The sequence below is a fragment of the Nuphar pumila genome, chromosome 3, assembly GCF_984573655.1.
Source record: "Nuphar pumila chromosome 3, dmNupPumi1.hap1.1, whole genome shotgun sequence".
Taxonomy (NCBI): Eukaryota; Viridiplantae; Streptophyta; class Magnoliopsida; order Nymphaeales; family Nymphaeaceae; genus Nuphar; species Nuphar pumila.
In genome coordinates this window covers 116,345,069-116,366,590 of record NC_143251.1, presented here as the reverse complement: position 1 = coordinate 116,366,590, position 21,522 = coordinate 116,345,069, and the positions used below count along the sequence as shown (strand labels likewise).

General features: G+C 40.6%; 2 protein-coding genes across 2 annotated transcripts in view; one reads left to right on the top strand and one right to left on the bottom strand.

Annotated features, from left to right (window-relative positions):
- The first annotated feature begins 6,954 nt into the window (after positions 1 to 6,954).
- On the top strand, positions 6,955 to 7,656 carry LOC149843399 (uncharacterized). The gene has a single exon (XM_090000905.1). It carries the CDS (start codon positions 6,955 to 6,957, stop codon positions 7,654 to 7,656), a length of 702 nt encoding a protein of 233 aa, XP_089857031.1.
- A 4,514-nt stretch (positions 7,657 to 12,170) lies between these two features.
- Positions 12,171 to 21,522, bottom strand: part of AGL15 (AGAMOUS-like 15) — a 97,612-nt gene continuing 88,260 nt past the window's right edge. The window contains exons 7-8 of the mRNA XM_090000904.1: positions 12,463 to 12,504; positions 12,171 to 12,344 (exon numbers count right to left, since the gene is read on the bottom strand). Of these exons, the coding sequence (XP_089857030.1) occupies positions 12,171 to 12,344; positions 12,463 to 12,504 (216 nt within the window). The remainder of the gene's footprint in view (positions 12,345 to 12,462; positions 12,505 to 21,522) is intronic.

Sequence of the window (21,522 nt, the reverse complement as noted above, 5' to 3'; positions counted from 1 at the left end):
ATTTGAAAGAATGTTGTTTTGTACACCTTTTTGCAATGGATCTTTCAGGCGCAATTAACTATAGTCTCTAGGTTATTTTTCGTGTATACGATAGTGATTGTTATTGTTGTTCTTTACTAATTATGCTTTATAGTTATTCATGATCACATAATCTTTCAAAAACTTACGACATTATTGAAGATCATTAAACCTTTTATCAAAAACAAATTCTCAATCATTTTAGCATGTTGTTAGACATTGAAAATGTTCACAAACATTAATTTTTAATTACACAACTTGTTATATAACTAAAATGCCTTTGCTTTAATGATTTTCAATTGTTCTTCATTATATGAGAATCCATTAAATAAAAATATATTCAAACATGTCTTATTAGTGTAAAAACATAAAATAGTTCTACTGCCCAACAAATGATCATATAACTTATACAACATACCAAGGGCTTGACTTCTCAATTGTCATTTGTGCAATGCTTTCAACCACCATTATTTGTCAAATATCATCAGTGTCTTAGTCCTCTCTTATCGTTTTTAAGTCTGCTTCAACAGACACGATATAGTCATCATTGATATCATATGATTCTAAAATAACTACGTCATTGTTGCTACCACTAATTGATTATTTTGTTGCACAAACTAAATCAAAATTCACCATGTCTATTGTTTTCTTTGCTTCTATGCATGAAACATTCTTACATTTTTAACTTTCAAAATTGGCCATAAAAATATAACATTCATTATTACACTTACATCTCAAGTATAAATTACAAAGTTCAACAACTTAAAACTAGCTTTGTCATCCTCCTTGGAAGGGTGGAGGCCATCCATATTACTCTGATCAAGATTACTAGTACCGGTTTGCTCACATGATTCAACATCCTCTATAGCAATCCTATGATCATGCATAACATCAATTATTTAATAGACAACTCCCCATTCTACAAATAACTTATTGTAGCATTCAAAGAAATAAGTGTTCTGTTAAATTTAGTTTATCCAATGTTGTCTCCACTCTGGCTTGCATCTTGCAAAGAGCACCAGCTCCACCTTCAATCTCCTTGAGCCTACTCTTCATTTCATCCAACTACTAGATAACTCCATTTTTTTGCAATTCTAAACTTGTTGCAAACTGAGATGGAGGTGAAGAATCCTAAAACTAGCTTTGAAAGAGGAAGTATCGAAGCTCATCCACCACAATTATCTCGGCACATTATTGATATTGCAAACATCATTCTCTGGCAAGAATTTCAGTTTCCAGAGAGAGAGAGAGGCCCTAAATGGATGTTGTAGATCACGACTGTATAGCATAATCCCTAGAACATTGGAGAAAAGGTTAAAAAGTTATAGTTTCTATTAGACTATGATATTAACAAGAGTAGCCAATACTTTGTGTGTAACACACAAATACATAGTTTTTATAAATTAAAAGAATAGAAAAATCTGTAAAACCAAGAAAAATTTAGGTAAAACCTTAAAATTATGATAAAGCAATAGTAACGATCAAAATTATTAATGAAGGATAATGCATTTTTCTTTTCTTAGATTCTGCATGAAAAATACAAATAAATGTAGATTTACTGGTTTTGAGTGTTCTATTTCCAGTCATTTTGAAAAGAAAATGATCAAGATGGAATGGTGTTGGCAGGCTAGTAATCAAATCACATTTTTCAGTTCAAAATGAATAAAAAATAAGAGGAAGAAAACTACTCAAAGGTATCCCCAAGTTTATGATCATTTCCAACCTACCAATAATATATGTTCAAAATATATCCACTTTTCAAGCATTGAATGACCATTCTACTACTTGAGTGAGTGTTCAAACTTAGAATCAATCCAATTTTACTCTTCAGAAGGAGCTGACACTATTCTTACAAGCAATTCAGCCGTACCTTTGGTAACTGCTTCTAAGTTTCCTTGCATTGACACTCAGAATATTAGAGGTGGGCAATAGGCCAGTTCGGACTGGCCATTTTTTGAGTAGGTAGGGCCAGCCTGTCAATGGGCTGCAGTCTTGTCAAAGTATGGCACCGACTGCCGCTCAAAACCGCAGTCAAAGCTACCAGGGCCACAGGCCTGACCCAACGCCATTTTAGATTGGACTGGCCCAGGTTAGCACAATGGGCAAATCATTGGCCTCAGCCACCCAGCCCTATCCAATACTCCACATATCCAACTTGTGAATGTCTTCAGAAAAAGCTTCATATCCTGTGACGTGTGATGCTACGACACACCATGTAGCGAAGATAATGGGCTTCTTTCTCATATAGTCATAATAGTCCAATGGGCATAGCACCATATCCTTCCAAGATGAAAAAAAAAGCAAGATAAAATCTTTGTAATTTGTCTCAAATACAAAGTGTATATCAAAATTGAAGTTGCTATGGGGAAAATCTTTTAGCAACTTGCATACTGCAAAATTTGATTAGAATTTTCCTAATTTTATATTTATGGAGAATCTCGCCCATCTAAGCAGAAGCCAAGCAGCTCAACATCCTCATTGGACTTCTCTGGATGTATAGACAGATGGAAATATAGACTGTATGAAGCAAAAACTGAGATCCACTTGAGAAAAACTGCTGGAACTTAAATTGAATGTGTGCACCGCAATGGTAAAATGAAATCAAGTAGCCTCCTCGTCATCTGCCAAAAAAATGTTAAAACTCAGAAACATGGATGTCTAAGTGCAACAACCATCTAAGAGCAAGATCACAGATAGCACTTACAGTCCCTTGTCTGCATCAGAACGTGCCCTCCCAAAGGTGTTCTTTCTGGAATAGGCATCAGGCAAACTGCAAAATAGATGGAGTTTCATGTGATACACTAGTAAAGAATCAGACATGCATGTGCTCACGCAATTGCAGTTGCCATCAGTTCCAATCTTGGAGAATTCAACTAATATGATAAATAAGAAACATATAACCTATCTAATTCAAAAAATTTGATTTAGAAGATCAAAAAGCATTTCCATCTCAATATAAAGCTATATTAATACCCTAAGGCTGTCTTTAGATTCATTAGAAATAAGTTCAGCAGATGAACAAATTTGCTTCCAAACATGTGATCCCCATCAAGGTAGCAAGTCAACTGAGCAGACAATCAATGCATTTCAAATTCAACATTTGGATAGGGTGCAAAAGATTTTGAACTCCTCCACCCATCGTCAAAATCCAGTGATAGCTTAAGGTCGGTGTAGTGCCCTGAAAGAAGTCAAACTTGAGAATTGCTAAAATAATAATAATAATTTTATATTCACCTCAGTCTACCTCACTCCGAACATGAAAAAGTAGTACAGATAATCATATCTAGAAGTTGATTAACACTGAAGGTTTCAAGCAGAACTTGTCTCAGATGATAGAGAAACTAGCAGGAAAAGCTGAACGATTCATCATATCTTCATCCTCTTCGATGAAGTAATCAAAAAATTGAACTCAGTCCTGTGTTTTTAATAAACAGTCGCTACCCCCTGGGTTGTGCCGCTTTCCTAATCCTTCGATAGGAGAGCACCCCTTCTCCCGAAGTTACGCGTCATTTTGCTGAGTTCCTTCGACATGATTCTCTCAAGCGCCCTAGTATACTCTACTTGTTCACCTGTGGTACGGTCAGTTCACCGGGAGGATCGCCCTCCCAATTCGAAGTTTATTCCTGGAAGTGGAAACCCTTGACAACAGACACGAGACCTAGAATAAAATGGTTCAATAAGTTACATTTCTAGGTAATTAGAGTTAACCAATCTATAATTTGTCTCACATGCACTGAATGCATCCAAGATGACCTAGTGAGAGAAAAGGGGGCAGCCAAGTAGTATTGATGCACAGCAGGTGGTACCAGTACCCTGTGACCCTGGCACGGCCAGGGAACCCGACCCACCATTTGGAAGGCACGAGTGGACCCAGCAGAAGGATCCGACCACCGGTGAGTCGACTCGATGCAGGGAGATAACGCGCACTTATTCCAGAAAAAGGAAGACCCAGCTCAGCAACGGCCCGGGTCCGGGTCCGGGTCCGGATCTGGACCCGAGACCCGGATCCAATGGCCATCTTTAAAAACATGGCTTAGGGTTGCGTGAAGGCGGTTTTTGGAGAATTAATTACAACTTGTTTTCTTTGCTCAGCAGCCTTACTTTTCTTGCCCTGTCGTTTTCCCCCTTTCTTTCATTACTGTTCGTTGTTTACCATTTCTTTTCAATGTGTTTATTAGCAACCTATCATTGACATTGGGTATTTAATAAATAAGTTCAGCATCACCATCTGGGTGAGTTTCCATTGTTTTTAAAGCCTGTTCAGCTTACGACTGTATCCAGTCGTGCCTTTCCAGCCTCCATCAAGCTCACGCGAGGGTAGAGCTCGCCTCCAGCAACTGTGTCTTCGCTACCTTTATAGCAGCCCGCTGAAGGCTGCATCAACGTGGTATCAGAGCCCAGACATCCTCCATCGATAGCCGTATGGCTCAAGAGGCGAGGAACGATCTGGCACACGGCAAGGAACGGGAAGAGGTAAGTACCGAGGACCCTATGATGCGCATGATGGAAATGATGACAAAAATGCAAGAGAATATGCTGCGCATGAACAAAGAAATGGCCGGGATCACCAAGAGGATGGATGGTATGGAGTGTCGACTCGTTGCCATGGAATCGACGGTAGGGTCGACCTCGGCAACAGCACAACCCATGGGTACCACCGTGGGTGATGGTGCAGTGAGCACGGCTGCCATGATCGCACCCAACCGAGAAGTGTTGCAGCCTGCGATACTGCTGGGGGGCATTGGTGAAGGTGTGCGTGGAACCACCAACCGAGAAGTGCTCCAGCAAGGTACGCCAACAATGAACCCTGGTACGACCGTAGCGCCTCCGACCCTGGAGCCCATTGGAGAGCCTCCCATCAGTGTCGTGCATACGCAGGGTAGGCACCGACCCCCACCACAGGGGTTGCAGGCCAGACCCGACCTGCGTGGCCCAAGTTTGCTACTGGATCCTCTTGGGGGCACGCCAACGTCAGTTCGGACTGGGATGGGTTTGTCGACCCTCCCAGCGCCTGCGCTCGGAAACATGATTGCAGCCCCTTCACGGGCTAAGGGGATTGATCCCCTGTGGATGAATTCGGATCCCTCAGGGTCTAGTCAAGAACCAATGGTAAGTGGACCTGGACCCGATTACCGAGGACCACCCTTTGGGTTCTCAGGAGCGGGTCCGGGTCTGGCAGCCCCATACCCAGCCTACCCAGTTGGGTTGGGTTCGCAGTTCGTTCCGAATCTGACCCAACCCGTGAATTTTGAATCCCAAAATGGATCCCATGCCGACCCGAACCTGTATCGGACCCGGACGGAACTCCAGCTTGATCTTGAGCCGGGTCACAACCAGACTCATTTTCATATGGACCGTGGATCGAGTTCAAACAAAACCTTTTATCCCCACAACTCGATCCTCGATCCGACCTATCCCAATCTGGGTCCGACGAGTAGTTTAGGATTAGGCCCGATCCATATCCAGTCGGGCGAACCATCCCAGTCCTACCCCAACCCAACTAAATACCCGAACCCTAACCAACCCAATAACCCATTCCCGATCCAAAACCCAGTACCTCGCCCGACCCTACACCATTATCATAACCCAAACCCTTACTACCCCTTTCCTACCCACTTAGAGGCAGAGACCCAACACAACTCCCCACCTTTAGTAGGACCCCCTTACATACCAGTGCAACAGCGACAGCCACAGACAGCCCCCACCCGCGGGCAAACCAGGCCGTGACAGTGTCAGCAGGCAGCGGCGCGACCTGAGCGTCGACCACCCCTCGGTGGAGTTCGTCAGCACCGGCATCCAGGCGAGCAGTACCGCGTAGAGGACAATGAAGCAGCGTGGGACGATGACGCGTTCTGGCACGAGTATCCTGCAGGAATGGTGGAAGCTCGTCAACCGAGAGCAGCGGAGCATCCCTCCACTTATGGGGTGAAACTAGACCTTCGAGAGTTTGCAGGGCGGTTCGACGCGGAACAGTTCTTCGACTGGTCTTATGCCGTGCAGTTTTTCTTTGACTACCACACCGTAGCCGAACACCGTCGTGTCTCTCTAGCGTCTACTCGGTTGAGAGGATTAGCACAGACATGGTGGGTGGAGCTGCAGCGATCGAGGGAGCGGCAAGGGCTAGAGCGTGTACAGTCATGGGAGGAAATGCAGAGATTGATGCAATCAAAATTCGTGCCTTCAGATCACGCTGAGAGAGCCTATAAGGAGTATCTAGCCCTGCGTCAAGGCACTCGTACTGTGGCGAAGTACACTGCCGAGTTTCATCGTCTTTCTCTACGGGTGCAAATTGAGGAAACTGCCCGCCAACAGGTCACGAGGTACATTTCTGGTCTCCGTCCTGTTATTTCTGACGACTTTAGTTGTATCACGGTTGAGACATTAGATCAGGCCAGCAGTTATGCCATGAACGTCGAGGAAAATTTGAAACGAAGGCAGGAATATAGGACCTCCCGTAGTGAACAGTCCAGTCGACCCAAGTCGAGTTTTCCAACCAGGGGAGCGAGCTCCCCTAGGAAGGAGGATTTGAAGTCTACCCCTAGAGCAGAATTTAGCAAACCTGATCCGTCCGGACCCGCATTCAATACCCGGTCTAAAACCAAACCTAGTGAGTCTACCATCCGTTGTTTTAGGTGTCAAGAGCTAGGGCATGTCGCGTCTAGGTGCCCCACTGTGGGCAAGAGCACCCATCTCGTCGAAGGTATTGTGGAGTCAGCATCCGAAAGTGAGAGTGAGTCTTTGGTCGAAGATGAGGATGAGCGGGAAGTCGTAGAGTTCGACGGCAATGTCGAAAATCTATTATCCATCCGTCATGTCTTGACTGCACCCCGTGAGTCGACCTCTGCCGAATGGCTACGGAACAACATCTTTAGAACCCGATGCAACTGTGAGGGTCATGCATGTGATGTTATTATCGACACCGGTGCTTGTGAGAACATGGTGTCCGAGAGTGTTGTGTCTATCTTGAATCTGAGAACCGAGAAACTGTCTCACCCCTACAAGATGGCATGGTTCAAGAAAAGAAACGAGGTTCCCATCACCCAGCATTGTTTAGTCCAATTCTCCATGGGGGAGCACTACCACGACGAGGTGTGGTGTGATGTAGCCCCTATGAGTGCTTGTCACATCCTGTTGGGGCGTCCTTGGCAGTTTGATCGCAAGACCATTCATGATGGCCGTAGGAACACGTACTCGTTCATATTTAAGGGTCATAAGATAATCCTTCTCCCCATCAAGGAGACGGGGTTTCCCACAGTAGATAAGCCTGAGCGAGTCCCCCGGCTGGCTGGACTATCCTACCGGTCTTTCTTGAACCAATGTCAGGAGGATGGTTATTGTTATGCTGTGGTGGCTAAACCGTCAGTGAGTACGTCGTTACCAGTTCCTACAGACATCAAACCCCTTATTGAAGAGTTTAGCGACATTATGCCAGATGACCTTCCAGATGGTCTCCCTGCCATGCGTGTCGTGCAGCATGCTATTGATTTTGTGCCAGGGTCGAGTCTCCTCAATCTCCCCGCGTATCATATGAACCCCTCCGAGCATGCCGAGTTGTTGAGGCAGGTCCAGGAGTTGCTGCAAAAGGGTTTTATTCGTGAAAGTGAGCCCTTGCGCGGTACTCGCCTTGCTCACTCCTAAGAAAGATGGGTCCATGCGCATGTGTGTGGATAGTCGAGCCATAAACCGCATCACTGTCAAATACCGTTTTCCCATCCTTCATTTGGATGATATGTTTGATATGTTGGCTGGTGCTTCCATTTTCTCCAAAATCGATTTAAAAAGCGGGTATCACCAGATTCGTATCCGAGAGGGGGATGAGTGGAAGACGGCATTCAAGACACGTGATGGGTTGTATGAGTGGTTAGTCATGCCATTTGGGCTATCCAATGCCCCAAGTACTTTCATGAATATGATGACCCAAGTGCTACGCCCTTGTATAGGGAAGTTTGTCGTAGTATATTTTGATGATATTTTGATTTATAGTTCATCTTTGTCTGACCATTTGAGTCACCTACGTCAGGTCTTAGAAATTTTAAGGAGAGAAAAATTGTATGTCAATGCGAAAAAGTGTGAGTTTATGACGTCCAGTGTCGTATTCCTAGGCTTTATTGTGTCATCTGATGGAGTTAAGGCAGACCCCGCGAAAGTTCGTGCGATTGTCGATTGGCCTATCCCAAAGACTATTGGAGAGATCCATAGTTTTCATGGATTAGCCACTTTTTACCGACGTTTCGTGAGAAACTTCAGCACCCTCATGGCCCCCATCACGGAGTGCCTCAAGGGTACTAGTTTTCAATGGACGCCTGCTGCGGGAAAAGCCTTTACTATCATCAAAGAGAAAATGACCAGTGCCCCTGTCTTAGCCCTTCCTGATTTTATTGCAGTCTTTGAGGTTGAGTGTGATGCCTCCAAGGTGGGAATCGGCGCAGTCTTGAGTCAGAATCGCAGACCTGTTGCCTTCTTTAGTGAGAAGCTGATGCATGCCAGGTGTCAGTATTCCACTTATGATGTTGAGTTTTATGCCGTTGTACAAGGCCTTCGTTATTGGAGACATTATCTCATTTATAAGGAATTTGTCTTGTACACGGACCATGAGGCATTGAAGTATCTGAATAGTCAAAAGAAGTTGAGTGCTCGTCATGCTAAGTGGGTCAGTTTCTTGCAAGAGTACACCTTTTTAATTCGCCATCAATCTGGTACCCTGAACAAGGTGGCTGACGCTCTTAGCAGGAAGAACAACCTCCTGATGACCATGTCAGTGCAGGTTGTTGGGTTCGAACGGTGCAAAGAATTATATCCCACGGACCCGGATTTTCAACAAGTCTGGGAGGGGTGCATCTCTTCAGATCACACCCTCGACCCCCGTTTTAGTATTCATAATGGTTACCTCTTTCGTGGGAACAAATTATGTGTGCCTGATTTCTCCCTTAAGCTTCAGTTGATTTCTGAATTACATGAAGGAGGGTTAGCAGGGCATTTCGAGCATGATAAGACGTTCGCTCTGTTAGATGAACGATACTTTTGGCCCAAAATGTGCAAAGATGTTGTCAAGTTCATCAAAGGGTGTCATGTGTGTCAAGTGTCCAAGGGTCATCGTCAGATCAGTGGTCTGTATACTCCGTTACCCATTCCTGAACGGCCGTGGGAGCATGTATCCATGGATTTTATCGTGGGCCTCCCAAGAACGCCACGTCGTTTTGATTCAATTTTAGTCGTTGTTGATCGGTTCTCCAAAATGGCTATTTTTGTCCCGTGTAAGCGAACCACCGATGCCTCTTTAGTAGCGTCCTATTATTTCAAGGACGTCGCTCGCTTCCATGGTCTACCCCACACAATCACTTCTGATCGTGACACGAGTTTTATGAGCCACTTTTGGAAATCGTTATGGGCTTTATTGACCAAGCTTCAATTCAGTAGTGCGTACCACCCCCAGACCGATGACCAAACCGAAGTTGTGAACCGCACCTTAGGAAACTTGTTACGAAGCCTAGTAGGGGAAAATGTTAAAACCTGGGATCTAGTCTTGCCTCAAGCCGAGTTTGCGTATAATAGTTCCATCAATAGGTCCACGGGCAAGTCTCCTTTTCAAGTGGTTTATGGTTGATCGCCCACTCATGTCGTCAATCTAGCTCCAGTGTCCACTCTCCCTGACCCCGCCCCAGATGCCTTTGATGCCGTTGAATATATGCGTGATATACATAGGCAAGTCCGGGCCAAACTCATTGAGAGTTACGAAGCGTACAAAGCCTTCGTTGACCAAGGTCGTTGCGACATTCAGTTTCAAGTTGGTCAGTTTGTTTGGGTTTACCTGCGTCCTGAGCGTTTTCCTGTGGGCACTTATAATAAACTGAGTCTTAAGAAATATGGTCCCTTCCAGGTCCTACGACGTTTAGGTTCGAATGCCTACCTCATAGAACTGCCTCACGATTGAAACATTTCCCCGATTTTCAATGTGTCTGATCTATATGCTTACTGTGGAGACAACAAGTCGTCGGAGCCGACTTCTTCCCAACCAGGGGAGAATGATGCACAGCAGGTGGTACCAGTACCCTGTGACCCTGGCACGGCCAGGGAACCCGACCCACCATTTGGAAGGCACGAGTGGACCCAGCAGCAGGATCCGACCACCGGTGAGTCGACTCGATGCAGGGAGATAACGCGCACTTATTCCAGAAAAAGGAAGACCCAGCTCAGCAACGGCCCGGTCTGGGTCCGGGTCCGGGTCCGGACCCGAGACCCGGATCCAATGGCCATCTTTAAAAACATGGCTTAGGGTTGCGTGAAGGCGGTTTTTGGAGAATTAATTACAACTTGTTTTCTTTGCTCAGCAGCCTTACTTTTCTTGCCCTGTCGTTTTCCCCCTTTCTTTCATTATTGTTAGTTGTTTACCATTTTTTTTCAATGTGTTTATTAGCAACCTATCATTGACATTGGGTATTTAATAAATAAGTTCAGCATCACCATCTGGGTGAGTTTCCATTGTTTTTAAAGCATGTTCAGCTTACGACTGTATCCAGTCGTGCCTTTCCAGCCTCCATCAAGCTCACGGGAGGGTAGAGGTCGCCTCCAGCAACTGTGTCTTCGCTACCTTTATAGCAGCCCGTTGAAGGCTGCATCAAGTATTTAGGTTGGATAGATTAATATTTAGTTGGTGTGGGTATTGATAAGAGAATCCTAGTCATGCAAGTGATACTTTTCTATAATCCATTTATTTCTGCAAGAAGAAGGAATCCAGTCCAAAAGATCAACCTCCAGGGCAGTGTCTCATCTCTTTCTGTGGGCAAAACAGAACCTAGCTCAAATAGCCTTGGAAGACAGTTGGAACCTATGTAACACCCTAATCAAGTCCATTTTTATCTATATTATATATATAAATACATAGCCGCATCGCCGGATCCGCACCCGCACCTATGTGACATAGGTTGGAACTGTTCAGGATTTGCATAATGTTGAAGAATACTTTGGTGGATAGATGCACTATATATGAATAGACCATAATCATAAGCGGCATCACAGAAAGCAGAGACAATCAGTCTCAGTCCCATGGATGGGAAGGAAGCCCATAACCCAAGAAAGAGTCCTTCCCTTTTGGTTTGTAGCTTGATTTCTACTGTCTTCAAGTCAAGTTCAACCATTCCCAATCAACAAGGAAATATAAGAGGCCATCCCTGACATCAGGCTGAAACCAAACTAGGTCTTTCAAGAATTAACTAAGTTTGTCCATTTCTAAATATTCCTTAGAGTCTTAATTGAAATGACAACAGCTTAGTGGCAAACCCATTTAAATATGATAAGGTGGCTGGGTAGCAGCACCTGTATGCATAGTTGGCAAACCCGACGAGTCGACTCGGTAATCGCCCGAGTCGACTCGGATCGGACACCTAATGGGTCACCGATTCAGGTTACCATCCTAATGCCGATTATAAATTTTTTATCATGTATTTTATGATTTTAATGCACAATTCTTATATAAAGTCACTTGTTATGAAGAATCTAATATTGTTCAATGAAAAAAAGTTAATAATCATGTATAATTACATGTTTTCATAACTTAACTGTTGACATATTAGCTTGAAGTTTAGTTATTTTCATGTCTTATTCATGTGCTTACACTATAAAATATAGAGCCCTGACTCGTCCGAGTCACCGAGTCAACCCGCTGACTCGTGAGTCAAGGATTGGGCGATCCGAGCCCGAGTCACGAGTTTGCCAACTATGCCTGTATGGAACTGTGTAAGTTGCCAGATCATAAAACTGTTTCAACACCTCGTAATGACAAGCCTTATATTAGAGAACGAGTAGCCTATTTGAAGTCTTCTGAACATGAGTGTTGCATCCCCACTGTGTGCATGTCCAAATTCTCCATGGCTAGAGAATATCAACATCAACAAGGTAACATATTAATGATACTTAAAATAGCAACTTGTTATTAGTAATAAAGAATCTATATAATTATCAGCTATAGTCTTTTTGAAAAGATCACAATATAAACTACCCTGAGCATAGGGAGCACAAGATTAAATAAATTTGCATTGAAGATGCCTAAAAATGCACAGAAGTCATAGGAAAAGGTTGAATTAGAATGAGCAATATGATGGCAAGCTGAAAGATATATTTTTCCAAGAAACGCATAAACTTCTCTGAAGGATAAATTACCCCAATTGTAAGGAAGTATCTGAATCTTCATGTTTCACGTATTTACAGTTGTACAACAAACGTGTGCTTGTTAAGTCATGCTTTTTGTGACAAATGCCATCAAATGAATGACATTCAAGATATGGTTTCAGTCCCATAGGTGCAGGCAACAAAACTTGAAGGCCCTCAACCTGTTAATAAACACAGTATAAAAATCCAAGTGTAAGCACAATTTATGCATTCTTCCACATGTTCATGTATGTGCATGTGTGTGAACATGCATAAAATCAAATTGAAGTTAGGGATTGCCTGCTTCTTCAATGTCTCGTTTTCCCTTCTAGTGTGTTGTTCCTTCAAAAAGCAGAGCAACATCATATTGAAACTTGAAATTGGTTGAAACAGGTTTATCTCATAAAGTAGCATGATTTATGATATGTTTGTTAAATTATGTACCTTATCACCTAATGTAATATATATATATAAGGTAATACATATATTAATATATATGTATATGTATCTACTTTTTATATATATATAATATATATATTTCTTATTTCTTAGTCATAGGGGTAGTTTCGTCTTTTCTTCCATTTTACGCACATTCATCTTTTGAATGTGTTTGTAATTTCTTTTTACTTTTTCTTTTTCTTTATTTTTATTTCTTTTTATTTTTTACTTAAAGGAACCTTGGGGGGCCCACTCAAATAGACGTTGGGCCCCTCCAACGGTCACATTTGTGACCGTTGGAGGGGCTCCAACGTCTATGAGTGGAGCCCCTCCAAGGCTCCCTTTTGGATTGTTATAAATAGGGGCTCTCCCCTTGTATTCTCTCATGGCTTTGAGTCAAAGCCCAAGTTCTCAATAAATTGATTCCATTGTTTTTATGCCTTTGTGCATTTGTGAGTTATTTGTGAGTTGTGCTTTTTGTGCACAAGTGTTCTAAAGTGTTCTTATTGTGCTTTCGTGGTGGGTTCAATATCAAGAATATTAAGGTCTTGATATTAGTATCTTGTTGAAGATACTTTTACATGGTATCAGAGCCTCGTTGGAAGAAAGAAGATCGTATATCTCGCCTCTTGTGAAGCACCTCAAAAATCGTGCCCTCAAGCTAGTGAAGTTTTTGAGTAAAGCATTTGCTCCGGGCAATATTTTAGAAGCAACTTTCGTCAAGAAAAGGTTGAAAATCCATTAAGGTACGCTTTATTTTCCATCTTCTCCTCTCCATAATGGGTGAAAAAGACTCCCACTTCTCCCTCGGTTTTAAACTTAGTGGTTCAAACTACCATGTTTGGGCCGGCAACATGGAAGCCCATATCAAAGGGAAAGGTCTTTGGGGTTTTGTCCAAGGTTCCATATCGGATCCCGAACCCAAGCTTTCTATTATAGAGAAAGGGGAAATCAAGATTCTTGAAGGAGAAGATAGACAAAAGGCCTTAGAAGAATATTCCAAAAGGCATGATGAGTGGGAAATGAAGAACTTCAAAATATTGTCTTGGATTTTTTCGTCCGTAGAAACCAAGATCAATGCCAACATCATCAAATTTAAAAGGGCCTCCGAAGCTTGGTTATACCTTGAAAAAATGTATACGACAAGGGACTTGTCTCACAAATACTACCTCCAAAAGAAAGCCTTGACTCTTCAACAAAATGATTTATCTATTCGGGAATATTTTGCCGAATTATCATCTATTTGGGACGAGCTTGCCATGCTCGAACCAAAATGGAGCGGAGAAGCTATTGAATTAAGGCACAAACAACTAGAGGAAGATCGTTTCTTCAACTTCTTAAATGGTCTTAGACCCGAATTTGAGCAAATTCGGTCCTCCCTTCTATCGGCTTTTACCTCCCCATCTATTGAAGATGTCATCACCAAGCTAAGTGGTGAGGAAACACGTATGGGGATTAGTAAAAATAACCCAAGTATTCTTGCTACACCTTCTCAAAATGACTATGAAGTGGTCAATGCCGTGTCAAGACCCGGTAATAATTTAAAGACCTACAAACCGCCCCATTTCAAAAATCAAGGGCAAAATGATCGATATGGCAAGAGAGATTATAGCAAATTAACTTGCCATTTTTGTAAAGAACCGGGACATATCAAACCAAATTGTCCCAAATGGAAGAAGTTCCTCGCCGCGGCTTTAGCATCCCAATCGGAGGAACGGCCTTCAACATCAAATGAACATCTTTCGCTTCATCAAATTATGGATGCTCTTCAACCTCTTCTCAAAGGAGGCACTTCTGGAGCCGCCATGTCATCTTCTTCCTCTCTTGGTAAGACATCTTGGCTACTTGATTCTGGTGCTTCGTTCCATATGACTCCAAGTCATTGTTTTCTTTCTAATTATTCTGAAAATCGTCTTCCATCTTTTGTCACAAACGCGGATGGAACCCCTCTTGAAATTAAAGGAATGGGAAATTTTGAAAAGCAAGATTCTTTTATCCCAAAAATTCGTCTTATTCCAAAGCTAAACTTAAATTTACTTTCCGTTTCTCAACTCTCGGACTATGGTTGCGATATAAAGTTCTCTTCTAATAAATGTTGGATACAGGATCGCCAGTCCGGGAAATTGATTGGGGAAGGCTCTAGGAGAGGAGACCTCTACTATGTTGATTTTCTTAAAATTCCCAAGAATCAATTTTGTAATGTTGCTCAAAACAAAGATATTCATGTATGGCATAAGAGATTGGGTCATCCCAACATTGTTAAAATCTCTTATTTGCCTTTTATTAAGCATCTTTGTAATGAAAATTTTGTTTGTAATGAATGTATTCTTGGAAAAATGAGAAGTCTTCCTTTTCCTCAAAGATCCATGTTTACAACAAAACCTTTTGAAATCGTTCACTCCGATGTATGGGGTCCAGCTCCGGTGATATCCAATGGAGGCTTTTCTTACTATGTTATCTTTGTAGATGATTTCACTAGGTTTAGTTGGATATATTTTCTTAAACATAAATATGAAGTTTTTTCAACCTTTAAAACATTTCATATGATGGTTTTAAATCAATTCAATGGAAATTTTAAAATTTTTAGAACCGATTCGGGTGGCGAATACCTTTCCAATGAATTTAAAAGCTATCTTGAAAATTATGGAATTCTTCATCAAAAGTATTGTCCCAAAACCCCCCAACAAAATGGGTTGGCTGAACGGAAACATAGGCATATTATTGAAACCACACGAACCTTGCTCATTTCTCAAAATATACCGAAAAAACTTTGGGCGGAGGCCGCTCTTACTTCTGTCTATCTCATAAATAGACTTCCATCTAAAAACTTGAACAAGATTTCCCCGTTTGAAAAATTATACGAAAAAGAACCCGATTATAGCAGGTTAAGGGTTTTTGGATGTAAATGTTTTGTCCTTACTGATAAAAATGACAAACTCTCCCCTAAGGCCATTCCTTGTGCCTTTCTTGGTTACTCTGAAACTCATAAAGGTTTTCGCTGTTATGATGTTAAGAGTGATAAACTTTATGTTTCCAGAAATGTAAGTTTTTTGGAAAATGTTAGTGGTTTCGAAAAACTTGAAACTAATGACGAGAATATAGATTATTCTTTTCTGTTTGATTTATTAACTGAAGATGATGATACTAGCGATGATGAAACAAATCAAAATGATGAAACTCATACTGATCAACCCATTAATGAAGAACCACATAGAGATCCTATAACCTATTCTCATAGAGATAGGAGTACTTTTAGAAGTGCCCTCGAAAGATATGATAATGAGTCTACCCCTTCAAGTGAAGGAAATCTTCGTAGGACCGAAAGATCAAGAAAACCCCCTTCTAGGTTCATCTCATATGAGTCCTTTTCACCAAAATATAGAGCCTGTCTAAGCGCCATTCACTCGTACATAGAACCTAGGGATTTTGAGGAAGCATGAAAATACCCAGAATGGATAGTTGCTATGAATAATGAACTTGAAGCCCTAAAGAAAGCGAAAACCTGGGAGTTTCAAGACCTTCCTAAAGATAAGAAAGCATTAGGATGTAGATGGGTATTTAAAGTCAAAACTAAGTGTGATGGGTCTCTTGAGAGATATAAGGCCCGCTTAGTAGCAAAAGGATATGGTCAAAAATATGGGATTGATTATGAGGAGACTTTTGCCCCCGTTGCTCGGATGGTCACCGTCCGATGTCTTATAACCGTTGCTTCAATAAATAAATGGAACATCTATCAGATGGATGTTAAGAATGCGTTTTTAAACGGAGATCTAAACGAAGAAGTATATATGGATGCTCCTCCTGGAATGGAGTATCCTAAAGGGAAAGTGCTTCGTCTTCGGAAAGCACTGTATGGTTTAAAACAAGCTCCCAAAGCTTGGTATGATAGGTTTAACTCCGTGATGTTAGATAATGGTTTTTCATCATGCTTTACTGATACTGCTTTGTTTGTTAGAAAGTCTAATGCAGGGATTGTTATTCTGTTGCTATATGTGGACGACATGCTTATTACTGGGAGTGATTCTAAAGGGATTAAAAGCATAAAGTCCATTTTAAAGGATAAGTTTGAAATGTCTGACTTGGGTTTCTTAACTTATTTTTTGGGTATTGAGGTTGCATACTCTCATAGAGGGTATTTTTTGTCTCAAACTAAGCTTGCATCTGAGATTATTGACAGGTCAGGTATTACAGATGATAAAGTTTGTGAAAGTCCTGTTATAGTAGGAGCAAAAATGAAGATTGATGATGGTGTTCCTCTCTCCGATCCTACTCCCTACAAGCAACTCGTAGGATCGTTGATGTATCTAAGTATCACCAGACCAGATATCTCACATGCGGTGCATACGGCAAGTCAATTTCAGCATGCACCAACTTCTGTTCACATGGGTGCTATCTTACGTGTCGTAAGATACCTAAAGCACACTATTAATAAGGGAGTTTTTCTGTCTTCTTCTTCTGAATTAAGGTTAATTGCTTATACTGACTCTGATTGGGGAGGTGACCCAAATAACCGTCACTCCACCACTGGTTTTTGTGTTTTCTTAGGAGACTCATTAATCTCATGGAAATGCAAGAAGCAGCAAAAGGTGTCTCTATCATCAACTGAAGCCGAATATCGTGCCATGGCAACTACTACCATGGAAATTGTTTGGATTCACCAATTGCTGAAAGACATGGGAATCACTATTGAAGGACCTACCAAGCTTTGCTGTGACAACAAAAGTGCGATTTATATCGCCAAAAATCACACCTTTCATGAGCGGACCAAACACATAGAGATGGATTGTCATTATGTTCAAGAGGCGTACCTCAAGGGAATCATTGACCTTCCATATGTCACGTCCGAATATCAATTGGCGGATTTCTTCACCAAAGCCTTGTGTGCTCCGCGTTTCAACTTTCTTCTTGGCAAACTCTCGGTCATCCTGTCCTAAGTTTGAGGGGGGTGTTAAATTATGTACCTTATCACCTAATGTAATATATATATATTTTATATATATAAGGTAATACATATACATATATTAATATATATGTATATGTATCTACTTTTTATATATATAAAATATATATATTTCTTATTTCTTAGTCATAGGGGTAGTTTCGTCTTTTCTTCCATTTTACGCACATTCATCTTTTGAATGTGTTTGTAATTTCTTTTTACTTTTTCTTTTTCTTTATTTTTATTTCTTTTTATTTTTTACTTAAAGGAACCTTGGGGGGCCACTCAAATAGACGTTGGGCCCCTCCAACGGTCACATTTGTGACCGTTGGAGGGGCTCCAACGTCTATGAGTGGAGCCCCCTCCAAGGCTCCCTTTTGGATTGTTATAAATAAGGGCTCTCCCCTTGTATTCTCTCATGGCTTTGAGTCAAAGCCCAAGTTCTCAATAAATTGATTCCATTGTTTTTATGCCTTTGTGCATTTGTGAGTTATTTGTGAGTTGTGCTTTTTGTGCACAAGTGTTCTAAAGTGTTCTTATTGTGCTTTCGTGGTGGGTTCAATATCAAGAATATTAAGGTCTTGATATTAGTATCTTGTTGAAGATACTTTTACAATGTTCACATAAAAGACTAAAAGAACCTTAAGCACAGTAACATCAAGCAGTAGAAACATGAATATGAGAAAATGATCACCAATAAGGCTCTCTTTGGGAGCCAGTGTTGGAAGAGAGATGAGAGGGGTGAAGGAAGTGAAGATGAAAATGGGTGATGGGAGTGGAGTTGTCAGCTACATCCTTGTGATGATGTATTTGAAATGGGGAGATGGGAGGCCATCTCCATTCCTATCGGTTAAATCCCAGGCTCCCAAACATCATAGAGGTTAGGGAATTCTCCTAGTTCCCAAATAGAGCATAAGAGAAAATATAAAGTCAAACTTGTACCTCCAACTGGAGGGTGGATTATTGACATACTTGACAATTACCAGACCAGATATAGCGCATGCAGTTCACACGGCCAATCAATTTCAGCACTCTTCTACCACTGTGCACATGAGTGTTGTGATGTGCATTATCAGATATTTGAAAAAATCTGCTTATAAAGGATATTGTTATCTCCTCCTCTTAATTTAATTGCTTACTCGGACTCTGATTGAGAGGAAACCCTAATGACAGATGTTCAACTACTGGTTTTTGTGTTTTTGTAGGAGATTTGTTGGTATCTTGAAATTATAATAAGCAACAGAAGATATCTCTATCCTCCACAGAAGTCGAATATCGAGCCATGACAATTACTACAACTAAAATTATATGGTTGAGGCGTCTTCTCAAGGGTATGAAAGTAATCGTGACAGAACCATCAAGACTATATTGTGACAATACGAGTGCTATCTACATTGTTGGAAATCATACTTTTCATTAGCGCACTAAACATATTGAGATGTGCTGCCATTATATTATAGAAGAATCTTTTAAGAAGACTGTTTCACTGCCATATGTGACTTCAAAATATCAGCTTGCAAACTTCTTCACAAAAGTCTTGCCTTTCCCAAGGTTTCATTTCTTGTTGGACAAATTTTCGGTGATCCCATCGTAAGTTTGAGTGTTAATGTAATATCATGTATTTTTTCATGATTTTTTAATATAAAAAATATATAATTTTTAAATTATACATTATTTAAAAATGATAAAATCGTGGGAAAATACGTAAAATATAGGTGACGTCAACAGGGTCAGCGCATGGCCCAGAGCCCTCTGACATGAACTATTTAAGTTATTTATCATTTCAAAAAAAAATCGTTTTTGACCTTTCAATTCGAGCAAAAATCAAGTATGACCATCGTTAGATCCGCCTCAAAATGCAGATCGCGTTGGTGGCCTGCTTTTCTAAAATCAGATTAAGGTTGGCCCAAAAAATGCATTTTTCAAAAATGACCGACCTCTATTTTTGACATTTTCTGAAGTGGATCCGCTCCATTTGATCTAAGTTAATATGGATCTGGACCCAGTTCAGGATCCATATTGACTAGGATATGGTCCATGTAGGATCCATGCGAATTTGAATATGGATTTTGATCTTGGATCCGAAATCCATCCATGGCTATTTTCAAACTTTAAAATTAACTTTAAATTAAAGATAGGATGAGGTAGAGTTCTACCTGATAGAGCCTTCTAGTGGGAGAGGCGACACCCTCTGGAATATTCTTTATAATATTAAATAAAATAAATAATAAAAAATTTAATTAATTAAAAAAATAAAATCTAGAAGATAAGAGTAGAGTTCTACATGAAGTAGAACTCTACCCAACTAAGGAACTCTAGAGGGCATGTCACCCTTATCTAGAAACAATTAAAAAATAATAATATGATAAAACAAAATATAAAAAGGGTTAGGATCACCCTCTCTCTAGAATTCGTATTCTAGAGAGAGGTAGAGAGAGTGTGGAATAGAGAGAGAGATAGGGAGAGAAGGAAAAATCGTGTAGAGAGAGAAGAAAAAAAAGAAAGAAAGAGAGAAAAGAAAGAAAGAAAAGGAGAAGAAGAAGAAAATATTCTTTTTCATACATCCATCAATTTTTTCGAGTTTTTCCAATCTTCGATTCAAGGTACGGGTTTCTTTCTTAATTCGCTTAGAAAAGGGAATCGTAGAAAACAATTTAAGCATGATTTTAGTGGGGGAAAAGGGGAAATCGGATTTAATATATATATATATATATATATATATATATATATATATATATATATAGTTTGTTGATTGTCGATTTTCTTGTCTTTGCATCTGAATATGCATATAGTACAGGTTAACGATTTTCCCTGCTTATGCATACCGAGTATATATATATATATATATATATATTCAGTTTTGGCGATTTTATTTTCTGTTTCGCCATAATGAATATATACATACATACATATTCAGGTTTGTAGAGCTTTCTTGCTCACGCAGTCTGAATATATATGTATATAGATATATAGATAAATTTCAGGTTGTCGGGCTTCATGATTATGCAATCGGATTATCTATTCATATAAATATTTTCAGATATGTTTATTTTCCAATTCATGCATATACATAAACATATCTAGTTCAGATTTGTATTTTGTTCATGCATCTGAACATCTATGGTTTGATTTAGATTTGCCGCGTGACATATGCATGGATCTAAATATATTGTTTTGGTTCAGATCAGCCGAGTTACTTATACATGCATTGGAATATTTATTTCTTTGGTTCAGATCTGTCGAGTTGTATGCTATGCATTTGAATATTTTTGTCATGATTCAGATTAGTCGAGTATATGCTCATGCATCTAAATAGTTGTTTTGATTCAAATTTTGTTATGTTAGTACTCATGCATTGGAATACTTATGAGTTTCATATTATCAAGTTTTGTACTCATGTATATATGCAGTCAGCAAATTGTGCAGGCTGATATATGCATACTTTTTTGTCTAGCCGACCCATGTACATGATCTTAATCATATACATGGATCAGCCAACATATGGTACAAGCTGTTATGGTCATAATTTTGGGTTTGGCTGACAACTTTAATTGTGTACATAGATCAGCCAGCATGTTGTAAACATTGGTACAAGTCTGGTCGACCCATTCATGTACATGGATCAATCAGCATGTTGCATACATCGGTACAGGTCTGGCCAACCCATGTACATGATTACAACCATGTGCATAGATCAGCCAGCATGTTGTCCATGAGTGTACATAGGTTTGGTCAACCCATGTACATGTTTGTAAACATATACATGGATCAACCAGCTGGCTGATCTATGTGTGCTTTTGGTCAGGCCAACCCATGCACATGTTTGTGAACATCTACATGGATCAACCAACAGGGCTTGTACATGTTTGTTTGAGGTCTGGCTAACTCATGTACATGACTATGATCATGTAGATGGATCAGCCAGCATGCTAGAAATATGTATTTTTCAGCATTGGCCAGTCCATGTACATAATTTCAATCAT

Coding starts and splice junctions, on each gene's coding strand:
- LOC149843399 (XM_090000905.1), top strand. CDS start 6,955: ATGGTGTCCGAGAGTGTTGTGTCTATCTTGAATCTGAGAACCGAGAAA.